This window comes from Exophiala aquamarina (genome assembly GCF_000709125.1).
Source record: "Exophiala aquamarina CBS 119918 chromosome Unknown aczIA-supercont1.4, whole genome shotgun sequence".
NCBI lineage: Eukaryota > Fungi > Ascomycota > Eurotiomycetes > Chaetothyriales > Herpotrichiellaceae > Exophiala > Exophiala aquamarina.
In genome coordinates, this window is record NW_013550584.1 from 2,828,154 (window position 1) to 2,847,850 (window position 19,697).

At 50.8% G+C, this 19,697-nt stretch overlaps 8 protein-coding genes across 8 annotated transcripts; 7 read left to right on the forward strand and 1 right to left on the reverse strand.

The window, feature by feature from the left end:
• Positions 1–360: 360 nt before the first annotated feature.
• A1O9_06115 (mitochondria fission 1 protein) lies at positions 361–996 on the forward strand (the record flags this gene model as incomplete). The annotated part of the gene is made up of 4 exons (XM_013405325.1): positions 361–379; positions 434–452; positions 517–610; positions 667–996. 4 exons carry the CDS (start codon positions 361–363, stop codon positions 994–996), a joined length of 462 nt encoding a protein of 153 aa, XP_013260779.1.
• A 1,548-nt stretch (positions 997–2,544) lies between these two features.
• Positions 2,545–3,556, forward strand: A1O9_06116 (uncharacterized protein; the record flags this gene model as incomplete). The annotated part of the gene is made up of 2 exons (XM_013405326.1): positions 2,545–2,699; positions 2,752–3,556. The coding sequence occupies 2 exons, from the start codon at positions 2,545–2,547 to the stop codon at positions 3,554–3,556; spliced, it is 960 nt and encodes a 319-aa protein (XP_013260780.1).
• A 1,197-nt stretch (positions 3,557–4,753) lies between these two features.
• A1O9_06117 (esterase/lipase) lies at positions 4,754–6,538 on the forward strand (the record flags this gene model as incomplete). The annotated part of the gene is made up of 1 exon (XM_013405327.1): positions 4,754–6,538. One exon carries the CDS (start codon positions 4,754–4,756, stop codon positions 6,536–6,538), a length of 1,785 nt encoding a protein of 594 aa, XP_013260781.1.
• Positions 6,539–7,535: 997 nt separating this feature from the next.
• A1O9_06118 (phytanoyl-CoA hydroxylase) lies at positions 7,536–8,629 on the forward strand (the record flags this gene model as incomplete). The annotated part of the gene is made up of 2 exons (XM_013405328.1): positions 7,536–8,172; positions 8,283–8,629. The coding sequence occupies 2 exons, from the start codon at positions 7,536–7,538 to the stop codon at positions 8,627–8,629; spliced, it is 984 nt and encodes a 327-aa protein (XP_013260782.1).
• Positions 8,630–9,256: 627 nt separating this feature from the next.
• A1O9_06119 (uncharacterized protein) lies at positions 9,257–11,230 on the reverse strand (the record flags this gene model as incomplete). Its single annotated transcript, XM_013405329.1, has 7 exons — positions 9,257–9,496; positions 9,598–10,061; positions 10,125–10,154; positions 10,237–10,709; positions 10,767–10,853; positions 10,905–11,042; positions 11,097–11,230. The coding sequence occupies 7 exons, from the start codon at positions 11,228–11,230 to the stop codon at positions 9,257–9,259; spliced, it is 1,566 nt and encodes a 521-aa protein (XP_013260783.1).
• Positions 11,231–12,871: 1,641 nt separating this feature from the next.
• Positions 12,872–13,863, forward strand: A1O9_06120 (uncharacterized protein; the record flags this gene model as incomplete). Its single annotated transcript, XM_013405330.1, has 2 exons — positions 12,872–13,670; positions 13,718–13,863. 2 exons carry the CDS (start codon positions 12,872–12,874, stop codon positions 13,861–13,863), a joined length of 945 nt encoding a protein of 314 aa, XP_013260784.1.
• A 2,106-nt stretch (positions 13,864–15,969) lies between these two features.
• On the forward strand, positions 15,970–16,924 carry A1O9_06121 (uncharacterized protein; the record flags this gene model as incomplete). The annotated part of the gene is made up of 4 exons (XM_013405331.1): positions 15,970–16,045; positions 16,096–16,125; positions 16,238–16,414; positions 16,467–16,924. 4 exons carry the CDS (start codon positions 15,970–15,972, stop codon positions 16,922–16,924), a joined length of 741 nt encoding a protein of 246 aa, XP_013260785.1.
• A 791-nt stretch (positions 16,925–17,715) lies between these two features.
• On the forward strand, positions 17,716–19,264 carry A1O9_06122 (uncharacterized protein; the record flags this gene model as incomplete). Its single annotated transcript, XM_013405332.1, has 2 exons — positions 17,716–18,276; positions 18,401–19,264. 2 exons carry the CDS (start codon positions 17,716–17,718, stop codon positions 19,262–19,264), a joined length of 1,425 nt encoding a protein of 474 aa, XP_013260786.1.
• Positions 19,265–19,697: the final 433 nt, after the last annotated feature.

The window sequence follows — 19,697 nt, forward strand, 5'->3', positions numbered from 1 at the left end:
GGGAAACACGATGGTGAATGTTGACATTGGGTGGTTGCGGGGAGCAACGGACCCCCTCGGCCAACATTGTGGCTGGAGTCACGGGAGCCCTTGGGCCACGGCCGCCCACTGGCACCTAGACGTCTGGTACTTGGCCCCCGAAAACACGTCATTGCAGGACGGAGTTGGCTGGTTAGGCACAGCCACAGCCCCAAAAGTCCTTGCATCGATGAAGCGAAGTACAGAGAGTGGGTGCCACTGGCCACATGCTCATGTTCAGAACAACGTAAACGTCTGCGACTCACCTTAGCGTTTCTCTTCTTTCTTTCTCTCTCAGTCGAAACGTTTGATTGGTCTTTCATACCATTTCTATCTCTCACAATGGCATCAAATTTACCATGTAAGCTGGACTAGGTGCGCAGGCGTAAGAATGGATATTTGCTAACTTTGATAGATGCTGCAGATGCAGAAAGGTGGGCATCACTCCAACACCATGAAGTGTATAGCGTGCCCTTGCGACTGACCATGCGATTCTAGTCCGCTCAAGCCTGCCGAGTTACAAGTCCTCCGAGCGCAGTATGAAAAGGAAGGAGAATATGTTGGGGTTCAAACTAAATTCAACTATGCTTGGGTAGGAGTTTACACCTATCTTGAGACTGGAAACCTGTGTAGCTCACTGCAGGACAGGGCTTGATCAAATCAAATCAGCGGCCGGAACAGCAACTGGGCGTGCAGCTACTCTCAGACATCTTCAAGACGACCCCCGAGCGAAGAAGAGAATGCTTATACTATCTGGCGCTGGGCAATTACAAGCTTGGGAACTATGCAGAGGCGAGAAGATATAATGATTTACTTATGGAGAAAGAGCCCGGCAATCTGCAAGCAAGCAGTCTCGGCCAGCTAATCGACGACAAGGTTTCGAGGGAGGGACTGATGGGCGTAGCCATCATTGGGGGTGCAGCTGTGGTTGCAGGCATTGTAGGTGGAATTATCATGAGAGGGTCACGGAAAAGGTGAGGGCGAACATGAGCAGTAAATGGACCAAGTGGACGAAATGGACCAGCATCAGGCGATTTGCAGGCGATTTGCAGGCGATTTGCAGCGGCATGGACGACTCACGACTCGAGAGTGACCTGGGAGACGTTGGTTCTTGGTGTTGGAGTGTACGATACATGCAAACAGACGGCGTGACAATAATGTGACCGCCTTTAATTGTGATGCCTGCAGCCTAAGTGACAAGTCCTTTGGGCACCAGGCAAAGACCCCAAGTTCTGCTACGGATGGCCGTCCTCCATACACAGCACCCGACAGAAGTATTCGGAAAGACATGGAACAGGCCATGCTCCGCAACCTTAACGCCAGCTTTTGGTCTAGGGGACTGGGGACTGGGAACTGGGACCAGTGGTCCTCCGTATTAGTGGTAGCTTTTACTCCGTACATACTCCGTACAGTACTCCGGACAGCACTCCTGTATGTGAGTCTGGAAGCAAGGCTGTTATCGATACAGGAAAAGTGGCAACATTACGCAGCACGTCCAGTAATTGCTCCGTACTCCGAATCCATCCCTCTGTCCCAGGTGCTCGTCCCTCGGTGCCTCACTTGTGCCTTAGACTGCAGACATACGTCAACCCAACGCATCTCTGGTTCTGCTTCTTCGTTTAAGTTGTTCTACTTGTAATCACCAGCATCACCAAACTGTACTGTCGTCAGGTGGTCAGGTGGCAGCCCAGTGAACCGAGTCGCGGTGACAACAGCGTGTGCCATCTATCCTTTTGTTCTTTGGCCTGGAGTTTTGATCATCTTTCTATTCATATTCTTCTTTCAAGTTCTTCGTACTCTTGGGACCTTGATTAATCATATTTCTTTCTCATTCAACGCTCACCCATCACAACATCATTCAACGGCCGTCGCCACGCCCACGGACTCTTCCATCTCAATTACTTCCACTCCTAAACCCGGTCCGATTACTACCTAGCTGCTCATTACCTTTCGCCCCACTGCGACCGGTGCATGACGCAGCCGCACCCATTCGCCATCACGTAGCACAACAACTCCAACCCTACTCTTCAATGCGCCCTTGAGCGTACCGAGCACCGCTTGTGTTTCGTCATCATAATGGCCGACTCTCGGCCACATGGCGAAAGGGTTTTCTGCCATCAGTGCAACAATGAATGGGATCGCGCTCACGGTGGCTTAATATGTCCTCGCTGTGATGGGGAATTTACAGAAGTCGTACGTCGAGTCCACCACCTCTCATTCTCAAGTCCTACGTTAACGCACCTCTCTCCAGCTCGAACCGGGCACCACCTCATCTCTAGAATTCGATAACGCCCCCAGATCTCCTTCGCTGCCACCCTCCCCTCCCCTGCGCCCTTTGTTCGATCATAATCCTTGGGATAATGCTCTCCACCACGACGAGCTTGACCCTGATCCGCGGAATAACTTCACCACCTTCGAATTCGCCAGCAATGGCGGAGGTGGTAGAATATCTTTTAGTACGAGATCGTTCAGAACAAGTGGGACCGGGCCGAACGTAATGACTCCATCGTCAGCCTTCTGTCGAGCATGCTAACCTGTACCTCTGTCTCTCAGGCTCGAGCTATCCCTCCTCCGTTCGGGGCATTCTCGCCCTTCGTCTTCCCGGGACCTCAACAGCCTGGTTTTGGTGGCTTTGCAGGGAGAGATCCGCACGCACCTGCTCAAGCAGGCAACTTACAAGAGTAGGTCGATGATGAGATACTGATTACACTTCTCTGAAGCTAATGTCCACAGCCTGTTCTCGATGATCTTGCAGTCAATGCAACCGGCTGGCGCTGGCCCCGGCCAACAAATGCACCCTGATAATGATGGATTCCGGGGTCAGGATCATCCCCAACATCCATTCGACCTTCTTAATCAAATCTTCAATGGTGGTACCGGACGTCAGGGAGACATGGTCTTCTCTCAGGACGCCTTCGATCGAGTTATGTCACAGCTAATGGAGCAGAATGGTGGGAGTAACGCTCCCCCACCTGCATCGGAAGAAGCCATACAATCACTGGAGAAGAAAAAGGTTGACCAGGAGATGTTGGGGGCAGAAGGCAATGCAGAATGCTCGATCTGTATGGATGACGTTGTCCTGGGCCAGGAGGTTACAGTCCTACCGTGCAAACACTGGTTTCATGGTGATTGTGTGACCGCGTGGCTGAAGGAGCATGATACTTGTCCACACTGTCGAAGTCCTATTTCCCCACGCGATCAGAACCAGAACCAGAACCGACAGTCCGGACCATCGAGGCGAAGTGCCAGTCGACGAGCATCCTCAGTTTCAAGTCCGCGAGCACCACCAGTAGAAGGCTCCAGATACAATCCCATCCACATACCTGAGAGCCCCAGTGAGCTTCGAGAAGCGAGGCGGCAATATTATGGAAGTCCACGCGGGAGTCAAATGGACCGACCCGAGACCATTCAACCTTCAAGTAGCCATGACGTGCGAAGGCACAGATCGGGGAGTGGCAGTGGAAGCAATGGAGCAAGTAGAAATCAGGCCAGTGGGGGAGTGTCAGGATGGATTCGAGACCATATGCCTTTCACTTGACACCCTCCGAGTAAGTGAGAGCATCCTTCGATTCTCTCTTCACTACCTTCTCCACCGAGGAAACCTGGGGAACCAGATTCACGACCATGGCCAGTCAGACTTTACCCGCAAAGACACAGCCACCGAGCTGAGCCGAGTGACCAAGATTTGGTTCAAGACTCAAGTGATAAATATACTGGCCAGTTGAACACAGTGACCATAGCTGACCATGGAACACTGTGGCAAGACAGCTAACAAAGAAAGGAACCAGTGTAGGATTATGTTGGGAGAACAGGCATAGCAGTAGCTGACGTCGATAGTAATGAATACCCATAGGTATCTATGTAGTTGGCTTATTGTGTCACGTGTCAAAGCACCATGTCGTCACCTGATCCCGAAAATAGAAGCATGTGGCTGTTTTGCCTGGCCTTGACTCGGATTGTTTTTTCACATGCTTTCGGCACTCCGCCCTCATCCTTTTGTACGCGGTTCTACCACCCCTCCAATTCCCTCAGGGCCAACGTCAGATCCCGCGTCCACCATTGTCACCATGCTTCGTATGGGTACCACTACGAGGTCACACGTCCAGTCCAGCCGGACTGCAAACACATGAATGAAAGCACCTCTCTTTCGTTCGATACTCTGGTCAACGTCGAGTTCCTTTTGCTGTATGACCACTAGTACTAGGCTTCAATCATAAAACGTCTGTGCTTGACATGGCTTTGCATTATTCTGCGGTTCCTTAATCCGACTGTCCATCAACCTTGAATTCAGCTTGTCCAGTCCTCTGTACAACAACCATGATAGGTATCTTTCCCATGCTCACCGATGCCCATTCATACATCTGATGTTGACCAGACCATGTACTCGGACGGCCTTCCTCCCAATTCCGCAAAGTCCAGGTCTTTGCTGTGGTCTCCTTTTGGTCGCTCTACTTATTGAGGTATGCTCCCTTTCTAGGCGGCATACTCATGGCTTACAATTACAAGAGGCGATCGACACGGCCCTCCGATCCTACGAAACCTATCGCAGAAATTGTCAAAACGATCCACCCCATGGCAATCTGTTGTTCTCACTCTCCTTTGGCTTTACATATGTCGCAATTTCGCGAAAATCGTCGGCCTAGAGTCACCTGAGCCGCTGGCCAATCTGTACAATAGATCATATTTCCGAGCAACATGGATCACCACTGCACTAGATGCCGGCTTTTGGAGCGCCATGAAGATTCGAAACAAAAGAGTTAGAGATCTGGCTTCCATCATTTTTACTGTATATTACCTCATTGCCGCTGAACAAGCAGATGAAAAGGTTCGGAAAATCCGCGCCGTTCTGACGGTGGACCATCTGCGAGTGGCCTGGAACAAACCAAACACCCCCTATTTGCAATGGTTTACGGCTCTCATGCGTCCCCGCTTTACCAAATATAAACCCCGTCGCATCCGGATCCCTCGACCAAGAGCCTCTGCATATAAAGAGCCGGTGGTTGCTTGGATGTACTTCGATGGCTCCCTCGCCGAGCTCGAGAAGCAGCAAAATCTGGTACTGGACGTTCCAGGTGGAGGCTTCGTCGCTATGGATCCGAGAACCAGTGATGATAAGCTATTGGCATGGGCTGGAAAAACAGGTCTCCCTATTTTGAGTCTGGACTATCGGAAAGCACCGGAGTATCCCTATCCATACGCTTTGAACGAGTGCTTCGACGTCTACGCCCAAATTGTTGCCACTCGAGGCCGCTGCATTGGCATGAAGCCAGACTCTTGTCCACGGATAGTCCTTACGGGAGACAGTGCAGGTGGGAATCTGGCTACAGGAACAGCTTTGATGATTATCCAATCAAATCAGGCCAGCCCGACTCGCGGTCTCCTTCCATCTCCAGCTGGACTGGTTTTGATGTATCCTGCCTTGGACATGAATATTGGCAGTTGGATGACGGATGATCAGATGGCTTTGATTAGAAATCCCAGAACATCGAAGAAATACGAGACCTTCATCAAGAGGAAGAGTGAAGATATTGACAGGCGTTATACACGTACAACGCCGAAGCCTTCGGATGAGGGCGAAGATAATCCCAACCACGACTTCTTCGCCACCAGAGAAGAAGACCCTCAAGAAAAGCCTACCCTTCAACGGGTTGATACAGACATCAAGGCACAGAGACAAGCCGTCGCAGAGTCTAAACCCCAACCACTCAGAACAAGACTGGCGGTGTCCTCCATCATCTCTTATTTCGGCGATCGGATTCTAACTCCGGAAATGATGCGTGCCATGATCATTTTGTACGTCGGACCCTTTAATCGTCCCGATTTCACCACAGACCACCTTCTTTGTCCAGCTGTTGCACCAGAAAATCTCCTTGCCAAATTCCCGAAGACTTACTTCTTGACCGGTGAGCGAGATCCTTTGGTGGACGATACTGTCATTTTTGCCGGAAGACTACGACAGGCCAAATTGCATCTCTTCCAGGAGCGTCAAGAAGTCGGGCTTGAAAAGTCAACCGCTGAGTTCGACGAAAAGGATCACGTGGAGGTAGCTCTCATTCCTGGTATCTCCCATGGCTTCGTACAATTTGTCTCTATTTTCCCTGAAGGCTGGAACCACATCTTCCGTTGCGGAGGTTGGATTCAACAGATTTTCAGTCAACCTCCTCATGCTTTTGAGGGGCCAGCCATTGAATCCAGGCTTCGTTCTAGGACCCTAACTAATGGCGCTTCTATTGGAAGCAACCTAGAATTAGCAACAACCCAACTTCGACACCATCGCCGGACAATGACAGGGGAGAGTATTGACGATGATGCTCCATTAGCTATGTCGAGTTTGAGATCCGACTATGTCAATCGGTCCCCACCCAAGTTAAATGGCGCTCCTCAAGGAGGCTTAAAGGCAGAAGACAAATCCAATCCGGAGCGAAGCAAAAGTCTAATCTCTCTCGGCAGTGAGGAGGATCTTCTCAAGCGGCGAATGAAGGGCTTGACCGTTGGGTTGATGGGGTCAAATGATTCTTGATCGATATCACGCCCTAAGTAGGGTTTGAGTAGCCCGTTGCAGATTGTGCGGAGTCTATGTCGTATTAAGTGGCGCTTATCTATCATTCGAAGAGAAAATCAACTAGACGCCTTCAGTTCCAGAGACAGATGAAACCATGCATTCTTCGAAACTGTAATATCTGCCGCACTCTTCTCACAGTCTTTGTCTTTGCTGTATGAACCTTAATTTCCCAGGCCACAATTCTACAACAATGCCGCGAGCTCTACCCCTGCCAGCGAGCTTATCGCTAATTCTCAATCGAGAGATATGTACCAAGGTGAACAGCGATCAATGCTCCCACCATCCTTTCCTTTGGAGCACGCACTCTGAACACACTCTTAGCCACAACAATGCCCCAGATATGCAGGTTCCTTTCCTTTCAGACATAAGAGGAAGACGACCTAGAAGGTATTGAGCACCGATGAATAAATGTTACATCGAGCAAACATGGCCGACCCCTGCCCTATCTCCATTTTGGGCAGTCTGCCTTTTGAGGGCCCAAATATGTCAGGGTTTAAATTTCCGCGTCTCCACGCTGCATGCTCGGGGCCTTTAACTTGATGTCGACTCCAAATGGAAATTAATCCCGGGGACCTTCTAAATCAGCCTAGTGACGAGAAATGAAGCTGGATAACTCTGCATCAGACACTCCAGTATGTTCGCCGATCCGATTTGAATTCGCAACGGATGAGTACCACTCAAACGTCGACTTTAGGCTCTTTCGGTGTTTGATTGCTCCTGCTCGTGGATCCAGGTAGGTAACCCTGTGTCGCAGAGGAAGACGGGAAAGAACTTTTCGAAGGAGCCCACTCTTGTGATTGCATCAATACAACGTGGGACGAGAACAAAAGACGAAGACATTGCACACCCAGAGGGGCACGACATCGAGACCATATCTTGTCTCTACACATTGCTCCAACACATCCAAGAGCCACCAAATCCCTGGTGGGTTTCGCGAAACTTTTTGTCCAGGAAAATGGGAAGCCTGGAACCAATGCCCGAGCTGGCCGTCAACGACGGCCCACTGACCGCAGAAGACATAGGCCAGCTCACACCATCGACAACCAACCTCCCGACCTCCGAACTCCTCCACCGCTACCGCCGCGACGGGTACCTGCTGGTGAAGAACCTGCTGCCGCGAGAAGACGTGCTGAAAGCGCGCTCAGCGTACTTCCAAATGATGGTCCCAACAGGCGTTCTGGAACCCGGAACGGCAGTGGAGGAAGGCCGGTTCAACCGCAGCGAGCGCACGCCCGAAGAGTTCCCAGGCGTCGGCGCGGGCTCCTCAGGCATGAACGGACGACCGGGCGACGAACGCGCTGCGGCGCTGTTCGTCGATCTCGCGCTCCAGGCGCACTCGGAGCCCTGGTACGCCGACGTCTTCTGCAAGCATCCCGCGCTGTTGAGCTTCGTCGCGGAGCTTACTGGCTGGGGGGACGCGACCTTGCCGTTGAAGCGCTCCCTCCTGCGGAACAACGTGCCTGGGACGAAGCCTATTGGCGTCCACTACGATCAGATCTTCTTGCGCCACGGCGACGAGAGTAACATCACCGCCTGGGTGCCCATTGGTGATGTCGCGCTGGACGGGGGCGGCCTTATTTATCTCCAAGACAGTAAGTTCCACAAAGTGGTTCAGTCATGATCGCCACGCCAATCCGCTTCGTGGTGTCCCAATCTTGCCTCAGTTACTGACCATCGCTCCCTCCCCGTTTTCTCTTAAAAGGCACACCAATCGGCCGTGCTCTCGAAGAATCCTTCACGACCAAAGCGCTCTCAACAGGCCTCAGCGCCGAAGAAGCGAAATCCGCATTCAACCAAAACATGATGTCGACGGGTCTCATCTCAGAGAACCCACTCGAGTTCTCGCGCCAGCACGGCCGGCCTTGGCTCGTCAGCGCCTTCGAGGCAGGCGACGTCGTCTTCCACTCCCCGTACACCATCCACGCTTCGACGGTCAATCACGACAAGGACGGCGTTATTCGCCTCGCGACGGATCTGAGGTTTTGTGATTCCAGACGCAGCTTTGATGCGAGGTGGATGAATGTCTACACTGTTGGTGATGGTGTTTAACTAGGTGTGTGGGTGTGTAACGGCTCGGAGCCCCCCCCGGTTAATGTTGGCTGATACGTTCGGGGCCGCTTTGCAAGGCTGTGTGCGTGAGCCCCGAAGGTTGTACCGTGTACGTAGGTGTGTGTTTCTTGAGACTTGGGGGTGAGCTTAGTTACCTACCTAGATAGACAACAATAAGTGGAGGGCTCGACGAAGTTTGAGATTACTGATTTCGCACGAGCGCCTTAATTCCATGAGCCAGACTCGTTGGTCGAATCATCACCTTGTATTTTGTCGGTGACGAGTTTTGAACAGGCTCTTGGTCCTTGCAAGGGGAAGTCCAGGGTGATGAAAATTCAATCATTAGATTTGTTTTCCAAGGCCTAGAGTTAAGCTCGTGTGAATTCAAGTATGATCTTAGATCCATCTAAACGATGCTAGCCTGAAGGACGTGAACTTGCACTGGATCTTTCCCTTTTCAAAACCTCCACCTCAGCCTTCTTGCAATGCCCACCGTCATCACCTCAGCACGAAACGTCTCCGTTTCAAACCTTCTTGTCTCTTGGACCTTGACCCTGAGCTAATGCCAGCTACGAGCGAACACCGTCAATTCTCATCCGACTACGATATCCAAGCCCCCACACTCAGTCATTCTTTCGAAGGCGCGTGAACTGATTCGACATGGCCAGGAACGTCGATTTTGAGATTGCCTTCCTCAATCTTGCGGGTAATCTCGTCAAGTTTAGAGCCCTTGACCGTTTTCCATGCAGGACGACCTGACTCAAAGAGTTCGTCCATCTCTTCTAGCGTCTTGCCCTTGGTCTCTGGTGCGGCCAGAGCCATGTGGATAGAAGCCAGGCCATTGAAGGTGGCAAAGAGCATATACATCTATTTCGACGTGACTTCAGCTTCTAATATTGGCACGGGCGACAGGGGTTGGGGAATCTGATGTGCTTTGGAAGACTTTAAAAGATTCATGACTGACGTACCTTCCAATTAATAGCGCGAAGTAATGGAGGCACAGAGAATGCTAAACCTGTATTCCAGCCCCAGCAGGACGCCGTCGCCAACGACACTGCCTTGGCCCTTACTTGGGCAGGATAGATCTCTGATGGATAAGTCCAACTGACTGGACCCCAAGAAGTTGCAAAGATCGCGACGAAGATATATGAGCAGGCGATGACGGCTTTTGCCTGTGAATTCTTGTCGACTAGTATCCATGTGACGGCGGAGTTGAGGGCTGTTGGATGCACGTTGGGCTCACCAAAAGCTCCTTGAATAGCGCCGTTGATGAACAGGAATATCATCATACCAATTGATCCGAGGATCAGAGTGGGGCGACGTCCCCAGCGATCTATGTAGATAATGGCAGGGAGTGTCATTGCGACGTTGATCACATACTGAATAGAAGCTATGAGCAGGGGATCATTGACTCCCGCGCCTTGGAAAACATCTGTGTGAAGAGATCATCAGTCTGGGGCACTCACAGAGTCAAGGATCATTCAACATGACTCACAGACGATGTAGTACATCATAACGTTCATACCTTAGCCAGGATATCGATTAGTATAGGACGAGGTAACCTTGAGTAGTATGAAATTGACGGCTTTCGTCATTCGTGGACTTACCGGATAGCTGTGACCACATCTGGACTGACATACCAAGAAAGACTCGCTTGGCCATCTTCGGAGCAATCAAAGCTTTGAAACTAGACTGTGCCATCTCCCGTTCAAATTGCAGAGCTTCTTGTATCTCCGTGTATTCGGCAAGTACTTTGGGGTGATTCACATCCCCTTTCCCATGAAGATCTGCAAGGACTTTGAGGGCTTCTTCCCACCGATCTTTGCTCGCCAACCATCGAGGGCTGCGTGGGAAGAAGAAGAGACCAAAATAGAGCAGAACTCCGGGGACGGCTTGCACGCCCCAGGGTATACGGAAAGCCTGGGTTCCTTGGTTTGGATTGTCAATTCCCCCACCGGTAAAGGAGGCTCCGTATTGGATATAATATTGAATAAGGATGCCCCAGGTTATGGCCCACTGTTGCAGAGACACGATGCGCCCACGGATTTCCTTCGGTGCAATTTCAGACTGGTATATCGGACTGTAGGTGCTATCAGGCTATGAAGGCGACCGGTCAAGATACTCAGATTTCACTTACACTATCGAAGATGCCATTCCAATACTTATCCCTGCAATCACTCGACCAACCACGAGCATTGCGACATTTTGACTGGCGCATTGAATACTATCATGATGCTGTTAGGATATCGCTACAGTGTCGAGGTAGTGATCTCACATAGCTCCAACAATCCAGATCAAGGCAGCATATTGAATTGCGCTTCGACGGGAGAACCTATCGGCGATAAATGATGAGAGCAAGGAGCCGACAAAGGAGCCGGCGGGCATCGAGGCTGTGATCCCTCCCTGACGATACCTGGTTACAGTCAAAAAAGATATTCGAAAGAGCCGCAGAGACAGGAAGACCTACGATTGCGGGTTGTCAAAGTAGCGAATGTAGGCCTGTGTCCCTAGAACTCCTGACATCGAAGACAGATCGAAGCCAAACAACCCACCCCCAATGGCCGCAAAAGCACAGATGGCGTAAACATTTGTGACCTGCATGATGGTCAGAAGGGCTGCCTTGTCTCTCGTTGAATTTGATGCTGGAGGATCGGTTGTCGTACCTTTGTAGGCTTGAAGCCAGATATGTTTTCATGAACTATGGTCTGAACCCCACCAAGGGGTAATGTTGCATTGTGATAGGCAATAAATCCCGAATGTTGATGTGGGCCTGAAGAGAGACTGGTGCAAATGGCCGGTAGAGATCCTGCTGAGTAGAGACATAACAAGACATGGGTACAGAGTATCTCGCAGTGATAACGGGACGGCCGCGCCTTCTCCAAATCCCCAAGGCCAACGGTGACTCCCTGGATCGGCAGGTAAAGGTTCCACAAATGGTTAGAGGGCAGGAACGACTGGGGAATACTCCCCTCTTGCATTGGGTTACACTGGGGGTGGCTGTGCTAAGGCAGGCTTGTTCCTCATTCAAAATACTCCTTATGCATCAAGCTAGGGCTGGAAGAGAAGGAAAGGAGCCCAGAGCTAAGACCAAGAATCTGGGGGTGGGGAGGGGGGTTGTTCTCGGTAATGACCTCGGTGGCTTCCTCTGAGTGCCTCTTGTGCGGGGGGTGCTTAACTAACGGTTAGTGGCCCAGTGGGCACCTATACAAGGTGTTCTTACCCGTTGGGGACCTAACTGGGTTAAGTATCCACCAAAAAGGGGCAAGGCCTGAAGTCTGGCTTTTGGCCATTCCACCTCTTTAAATCAGGGCTACTTTCTCCGAACCACGAACTCGTTCCAACCCATCCGACCTGATATTTCACTGAGCCAAAATGCGTACAATCCCTATACAGTAATGTTCAACGTCCCTTCCAAGGCTACATGCTGGTACGTCCAACAGCCAAAGATACTCTTAGGGTCGGCACTCATTGGGCGACAGTGATCCTTGTCGTCTGCGCCATTACAAGTGTACGTACCAAGACATATCGATCAGGCCGAGGCTGAGTATTCCCAGGTGATGGAGATTACCTTGATTGTTATAGATGCAAGCGAGCGGGAAGGAAGGTCAGAATTCGACCAACCCACAGGATATTGCATGAGTTGACAGGCCTTGGCTCCAAGTGCATACGATCGCGCACTGTTCGTTTTCGTGCCGATGGACAACGCAGTCAAACTCGATTTCCACCAAATCAAGTCTGGTTGAATTACCCCCCAAGAGGTGGGATACTATGTTCTCTAACAGGTCGCTTGACATGGTACTAATATCTTATTTTAGTGCAATTCATTGACCAGACTTCGGAGACAGCTGATGGGTTCCGCATACTTACTAGCAGCCAAAACAGCACTTGTGAGACTCAACTGACACACCAAGTAATCGAAGCGGCGGAGCAGCATCCACCGGACGGTGACATCTCACCTAAATCTACAGGTGCATCGGATGTTGGTGATAGTGAGCTGGTCCTTAGAATTGGGCCTGAACGATTGGAGCCTCGTCCGGCCGGGAAACTCATTGCATTTGCCGCCGAGGACTTACCTGCCCGCCTGGAAGGAGCGCCTGTTGCATCAATTTCACAAGAGCAATCTTGGTCTGGGGCCCCTGAACGACCAAGGTTCAGCTCGCAAGTACCAAGGCTAGAGCTACAGCAGGCCACACTCCTTCAGCATTTTGTTGAGAAGATTTCCCCGTTTGTAAGACACAGGCCATGGCAGTTATTTCCGACTGTGGCCTTGTACTGATGTCTTGTCTGCAGTTCGATTTCTGTGATCGACAACGGCACTTCGCAGTGGATGTTCCCCAAAGAGCAAAACAATCCGCTACACTCTTCAACGCGATTTTGGCACTGTCTGCAAGACACATGAGTCGAGTTGCCAAATTTGACCCTTACATTTCCGACCATTACTATCAGGAATGTCTCAAAACATTGATACCAGCACTTGATGACCAAGAGGCATCCAGCGATGATAATCTCCTAGCCGCAACTGTAGTCCTTAGGCTCTTAGAGGAGTTTGATGGTAAGATTTCTCCAAAAATTGCAAGAAAATTTGACCTAAATGCAATAGTTCCTCTCGTCGGCTCGGACCTTCAAGGGCATTCCATAGGCACTCAATCCTTCATCAAGTCGCAAGAAGATTACCCCAGGGCAGCTGGCCTTCGCCAAGCTGCGTACTGGGCAGGTGTCCGCCAGGAAATCTATATTTCGGCGACCTTACAGCGTGCACCAGCATTTCGGCCAGGTCTTGAGCAACAAGGTCATCCCCCAGCAATCGACCGCAGCGATGACTGCGCTTGGGCCAATATGGCCATCGCACATTGTGCAGAAGTATTGGATTTCTCGTTTGGACAAGGCTCTCGGGCTGTTTCTTTACATCACGCGTTGATGAATTTCAATCAAAGATGGCGAGTCATTCGTCCTGTTTCATTTGATCCTTGGTTTTCAACAGCATCGGTCTCGCCTGAGTCCGTCGACTTCCCAGATATTAGATATCACATGGATTGGCACGGTAAGTCTCAGTTTACTCGGCTAAGGTGATCGAACTCACGCTCACAGTCATGGGTTATCAATACCTAACACTCGCACATATTCTGCTTTTGGTGTATGACCCGGGTATCCCAAGAGTTGGGCCAGCCCACAGAGCCGCGATCATGAAAGTTGAAGTAAGTCTACAGGTCCAGATTACAGTCAAAAAGGACTGACTTTTACTTTGAGTCCGCAGTCAAAAAAGATGTTTGGACTCTTTGCGGCGTAGGACTATCCAATCACGCTACCTCTCCCGCAATATTTGTTGCCTGCATGGCAATCAATCTTTGTGCGTATTCACATGTTCATCAATGGTATAAAGTGGCTTATCATCGGGCTAGGTGGAGATCTCTTCACTTTACGACAGGAGCAAGAACGATTGCTCGAAGTACTGATCCGAACTGAACGCCTTCATGGATGGCCTACTGTTAACACCCAAACGATGGTAAAGCAAGTTTGGGGATGGACAAGCTAGCAGCACTGATCTCACTCCGCAGAAGCAGACTTCGAGTTTGTGGCACAACTACTAGGGCTTGTATACCAAATTGCCACGCAAATCCACGGGCAAAGGCAGCTTTCAACTGACCCGCCTAAAGATGCCACGTGCATCACTGCCGACACGGATCCGCATGCAGCCATACCAAATGCAAATTCTAATGACCTCTCTAATTAATTGACCCAATTTGGGGTACTATTTCTCACTCCGGGATGTTTAGCTTATCCGCAGTCGATTGTAGCAACAAATCCCGCACACAGTGCCTCCCCAAGCCCACCCATTGGGACGAAGATCTCCCCGCAATATTGATCACCCTTAGCCGAATAAGATCATCGGCTGCCAAAACCTTTCTAGAATACCGGTTAGGGCATGAAGCTAGAGTTGTGGATTGCACAGTACTTGCTTGCTGGTCTTTGCCAGCATCACTGGATTTCGGGAGGGGCATCTCCTGGAGAGAGACTAGCAAAGCGACGAGGCTGTTCCGACCTCACCGCAAGATGGAGGTATAAATTAGTGTGTACGCCGGTCAGTGCTCGAAAGTGAAGGATGTCATGGAAATCTCGAGATTATTGTCTCTAAGTCATCCTCGCCATTATGACACAGTTCAGCCAACAGGCTTTCGCTGGAGCAGCCCGCTTGACTTCCGTGCTTACCGGCCTTCTGTTACCACTCCTTGCTTCAGTACCACCTGTAGAGGGTTTAAAGGATGGATTGGCCCGTACACCTCAGATGGGATGGGTGGGACACAGCATTCGACAACAGGCTCTAACCCTCGCTGACACTTGCAGAACACGTGGTATTCTTTCTACTGCAACATTTCCGAGGAAGTCATCCTGTCCATGGCCAACCTAATCGTCGACTACGGATTCAAGGATCTGGGCTATGAATATGTCTTGATTGATGACTGCTGTAAATAACAACACCCCTTGACTACGTATTTCACATTCAACTCGGGATCCTCCTTACCAACCGACGGACTAAAACTATAAATTTGACCCGAGAGAAGCTTACCAATGTGTCCCACAGGGTCGGACGGTCGGAATTCAAGTGGAAATCTCCAAGTCAACACTACGAAGTTTCCAAATGGTATGCAAGATGTCACTGACAGGATCCACAATTTGGGTCTCAAGGCTGGCATTTATGGCGACGCTGGAAATTGGACTTGTGGGGGATATGCAGGATCTTTGGGCCACGAAGAGATCGACGCGAAGACATGGGCGTCCTGGGGTGTTAGATGGTGCCTTTGGGTCCTTGATCATGCTGTCCGCTGATTGTCTACAGATTGACTATGTCAAATATGACAATTGCAATCACGATGGCTTTGCGGGAACCCCAGAGATTTCAGCTACTCGATTCAAACGTATGGGAAATGCTTTGAATGCAACTGGGCGTCCAATGCTGTACTCCATGTGCAATTGGGGTGAAGACTATCCCTGGGCATGGGCACAAAGCGTGGCACATTCATGGAGAATGTCAGGTTGGTTCAATTTATACCACTTTCCGCCCCGGGGAAGGAGCTGAATATCATTCAAGGTGATGTTTTCGACATGTTCAATCGAGAAGACCCAAGATGCCCTTGCTCCGAAAAGGTATGATTTCCAACTGTTCCTTCAACCCCAAAAGTTAATGCCCCATTATGATGTCCTCAGGTTCAAGCCTTTGCACGTGGAGTGATAGGGCCACATAATGACTTGATATCGTTGCAAATCACGCCTATCCTTGGTACTAATTTGATGGTTTGTAGGAGGGTTTGGATTGTAAGGTGGCAGGATATTACTGTTCGGTCATGAATGTGATCAACAAAGTGGCATATTTCATCTCCAAGGGCGGAATAGGCAACTGGAACGACCTTGATATGCTCCGTGAGTGCAGACACAGCTTGGAATCATACATGACTGATATGGTGAAACAGAGGCTGGCCAAGGGGGGATGGCTGATGAAGGTATGTCATCCAATATGTTGGTATCAGTAGACAGGGCCTTTCTCCGCAACCTTTGAAATGGAACCATTAACTATCCCGACTTGATCTGATTCACAGCTGACTGGTACCATAGAGTACAAATTGCAGTTTTCCGTATGGGCTGCCGTCAAATCTCCTTTCATCCTCAGCAATGATCTCCGCAGAATTGACCCCGACACCCTATCATTATTACAAAATAGTGCGGTCATTCAAGTGAGCCAGGACGAATTGGGACAGGGCGCGAATCGTCGCTGGCGATACTATGTTGATGGTATGTCTCATTCATCCATACGATATGTCTCCAGCTAAGGTTCTTTCTCTAGGAGATGAACATGGTCCCGGAGAGATTCAGTTATGGACAAGCCAATTGATGGGGCCTCCAGAGCCATTTGGTTTTGATATGCTCGTATTGTTCCTTAACTCGGGGAGTTCGCCTTTGCGGATGAACGCAACATCGGAGCAGATATGGTTCGACTTCGGACGACGTGGGACTGCTCCTCAGGCGCAGTACGTATGGGATGTGTACGATCTCTGGGGCGCTAGGATGGACCGTCAAACTGCCCAGAACATTATTAATCAGAATGGCACCGTTCCCGAAAGAGCGAGATGGAATGCCACTGCCAATGGATACAAGGGTTGGCCTCAGGCGGACAACGTCGCTCTGATGGGCACGCACGAAGACATTCTCCAGCCAGAAGGGACCCTTGAAGCTGACGTTCCGGCACATGGAGTTCGAATGTTTCGCTTACGGGCACAGGATAGACGTCGAGATGAATTGTGAGATGTGAACCACAGATTGCAAATACTAGGCTATTTAGACGAGCGTAATTGCGCAAATTGAAGGATAGTCAAATGGAGGAGCTGGGAAGACGGCTACGCTCCCATAGGACTTACACACGTTGTTGACCCACCTATGGGACATGATATTAGGGTTAGGCTTCAGCATGTCAACATCTCGTTTACGTTCACCAGCAGAGTACCGACCAGGCACCTCCTTGGCTTTCCAGGGGTTTTCCTGTCATAACCCGCACCCTAGGTCTCCCCAGGCTTACATGGTGGAACACCTTTTGCTACAAGCGGAATGGCTTCATTCGTCCCATCCTCATGCATGGAGCAGCCCCGGATGATCCCACATAGCATAAATTGTATTTGATCTTCAATGGACTTTTCCAAGCATGGCAACAGTTCGTCCTTCGCCTAATGCCCTAGCAGCATTTCATCCCAAGGAGGAAATTTTCTCCGTGACTATGCCAGTTGCAGAGCCCGCGATGTTTCATCCACCTCCAGGCTCAATCACCAAGATGGCGTCCTACGGGAATCTCCAATGCATACACCACAAGCCGCTTCTATCAACATTGCAACGACCTTGACTAGATGGCTTGTGTCTCTCTTTAATCTCCGAAACTTCATCTACCCATCTCACTTGCTTGCTAACTGTACTCGGCCATTTCCTCGTAACAGATTGATCCAAGGAGCAAGATGTCCTGTAGGGCGTATATAGATGCTAGAAAGACGGGCACAATGGACAAATCGATTTTTCTCATCAACTCCTCCTAGAAAGGAACCGTCAATATGACGTTCTCACGTGCTATATTTTTCGCTGCAACAGCAGTCACTAGTGCAGCAGGCTTGAACGTCTTGAAGTATACTACTACGCCCAACGGCTTTTACAATGCTCCGAGAGGCTTCAATACGTGGCCGATCCAGGCCAATCCTCTAACCACTCCGAGCTGGACCGGCTTTGACGAGTCCAACGTGAAAGCTCAATGCGGTGTCCTTGGACAGCCCGATTTCCAAGCAGCGGGGTACAAGTATTGCAGTCTCGATTCGGGATGGTCGCAGGACGGCGGAGACGAGAATGGCCGCATCCTCTACAACGCTGCCACATTCGACCTTCCAGAGCTCGGTGACTGGTTACATGGCCGGGGTCTCTCACTTGGGGTGTACATCCTGCCAGGGTTCTTTTGTTCAGATGCAAACAAGACCATCATTGGCACTGATATCCCGCTGGGCAGCATCTGGAATGGCAACGACAATGGATTCCTTCGCTGCGATATTGACACGGCCAAGGACGGCTCTCAAGAGTGGCATGATAGCATCATTGAGCTATTCGCTGAATGGGGTGTTGACTTTGTAAGTGGACTGCTCTCAATTTCTTTGTTTCTCCTCGTCCTGGCCACCAGCTTCTGAAGCCCGGTAGCTACGTGCGATAGCTCTGCCTCTCGACCAAAATCGCTAACCACGGTGCCGAGTTCAGATCAAACTCGATTTTGTCACACCAGGCAGCCCTGATAATGGAGGGCATTTGAGTCCGGACACGAGCGGCCAAGTGGTCCAATACCACAACGCCATCCAAAAAGTCGGGCGGCCGATGCGCCTCGATATCTCATGGAAACTCGATCGAAGTGACCCGTACTACAACATCTGGAAGGCCAACGCCGACTCGTTCCGGACAGACCAAGACCTCAATAACCAAGGAGAAGCAACCTTCATCCACTGGAAGACCGTACAACGAGCCATCGACAACTACCGACAGTACATCGAGCTCCAGATCCCCAAGAACGAACCGCTGTCGATCTACCCGGACTTGGACAACGTGAATGTGGGCAACCCGGAAGCAACGACGGGTGTCTCAGACGCACAGCGCCAGACCATCATGACCCACTGGATCGGCACGGCTGCGAACCTGATCACGGGCTCGGACCTGACCAGCCTGGATACTCTTGGGCGCAATCTACTCACGAATCCGCAGGCCATGGCTGTTGCAGACTTCACGGCCAAATACCCGGTCCAGCCTCGCAACCCTGGCACCGGCGGCACCAGCGCGCAGCAGCTTCAAGCGTGGATCGCGGGGCCCTCTGATGACCAGGCTGGCGAGGCCGTCGTCATAATGGCCAATTACGGACCTGACGAGGGCGATGGCGGATTCGGTCAGCCCTTGCCTGGTGTGCAGAATGTGAATGTCACGTTGGAGGATCTGGGCATCGATGGCAAGGCCTGGCTCTGGCGGAGTATCTGGGATGGGGCGAGTGGTACGGTTGGTGTCGATGGGGAGTTGAGCTTTGATTTGGATGAGGGGGAGAGTGTTTTATTAAGACTCACGCCCGCGCCGGCGTATTGAGGTCGGGGTTTTTCTTGGTGGAGTCTCAGTGTTCTGCACATTGTTCATGCATCGTCAGTAGTGAGGCGGTCGGGGGGGGGGGAAGGTTGGTGGTCTGCTCGCGTTGTACGTTTTTTCGAACATTCCATATTCTTGTAATCCTAGAACTTTTGGTAGTGCGAAGTGATCAGAGAAGTTCGTCATGCAGAGGTTTGACCATGTCATATGTGAGGGGATCCTTGGAAGTGCCAGTTTTGGAGACAAGGCTGACGCAAATAGGGGTCTCGGCGGCCGCCCTGGCCTTAGTGCGACGAGCCGCCGCGGACGCTGTTCTCCTCCGCGCTCTTACGATGACACGTTGATTACATCTTGCCGCCATATCTTCTAGTGTCGGTCTCCGAAATGACGCAGTAAATCCAGTGATGAGACTTAGCGTCGGAAAGCTCCTTGTGGA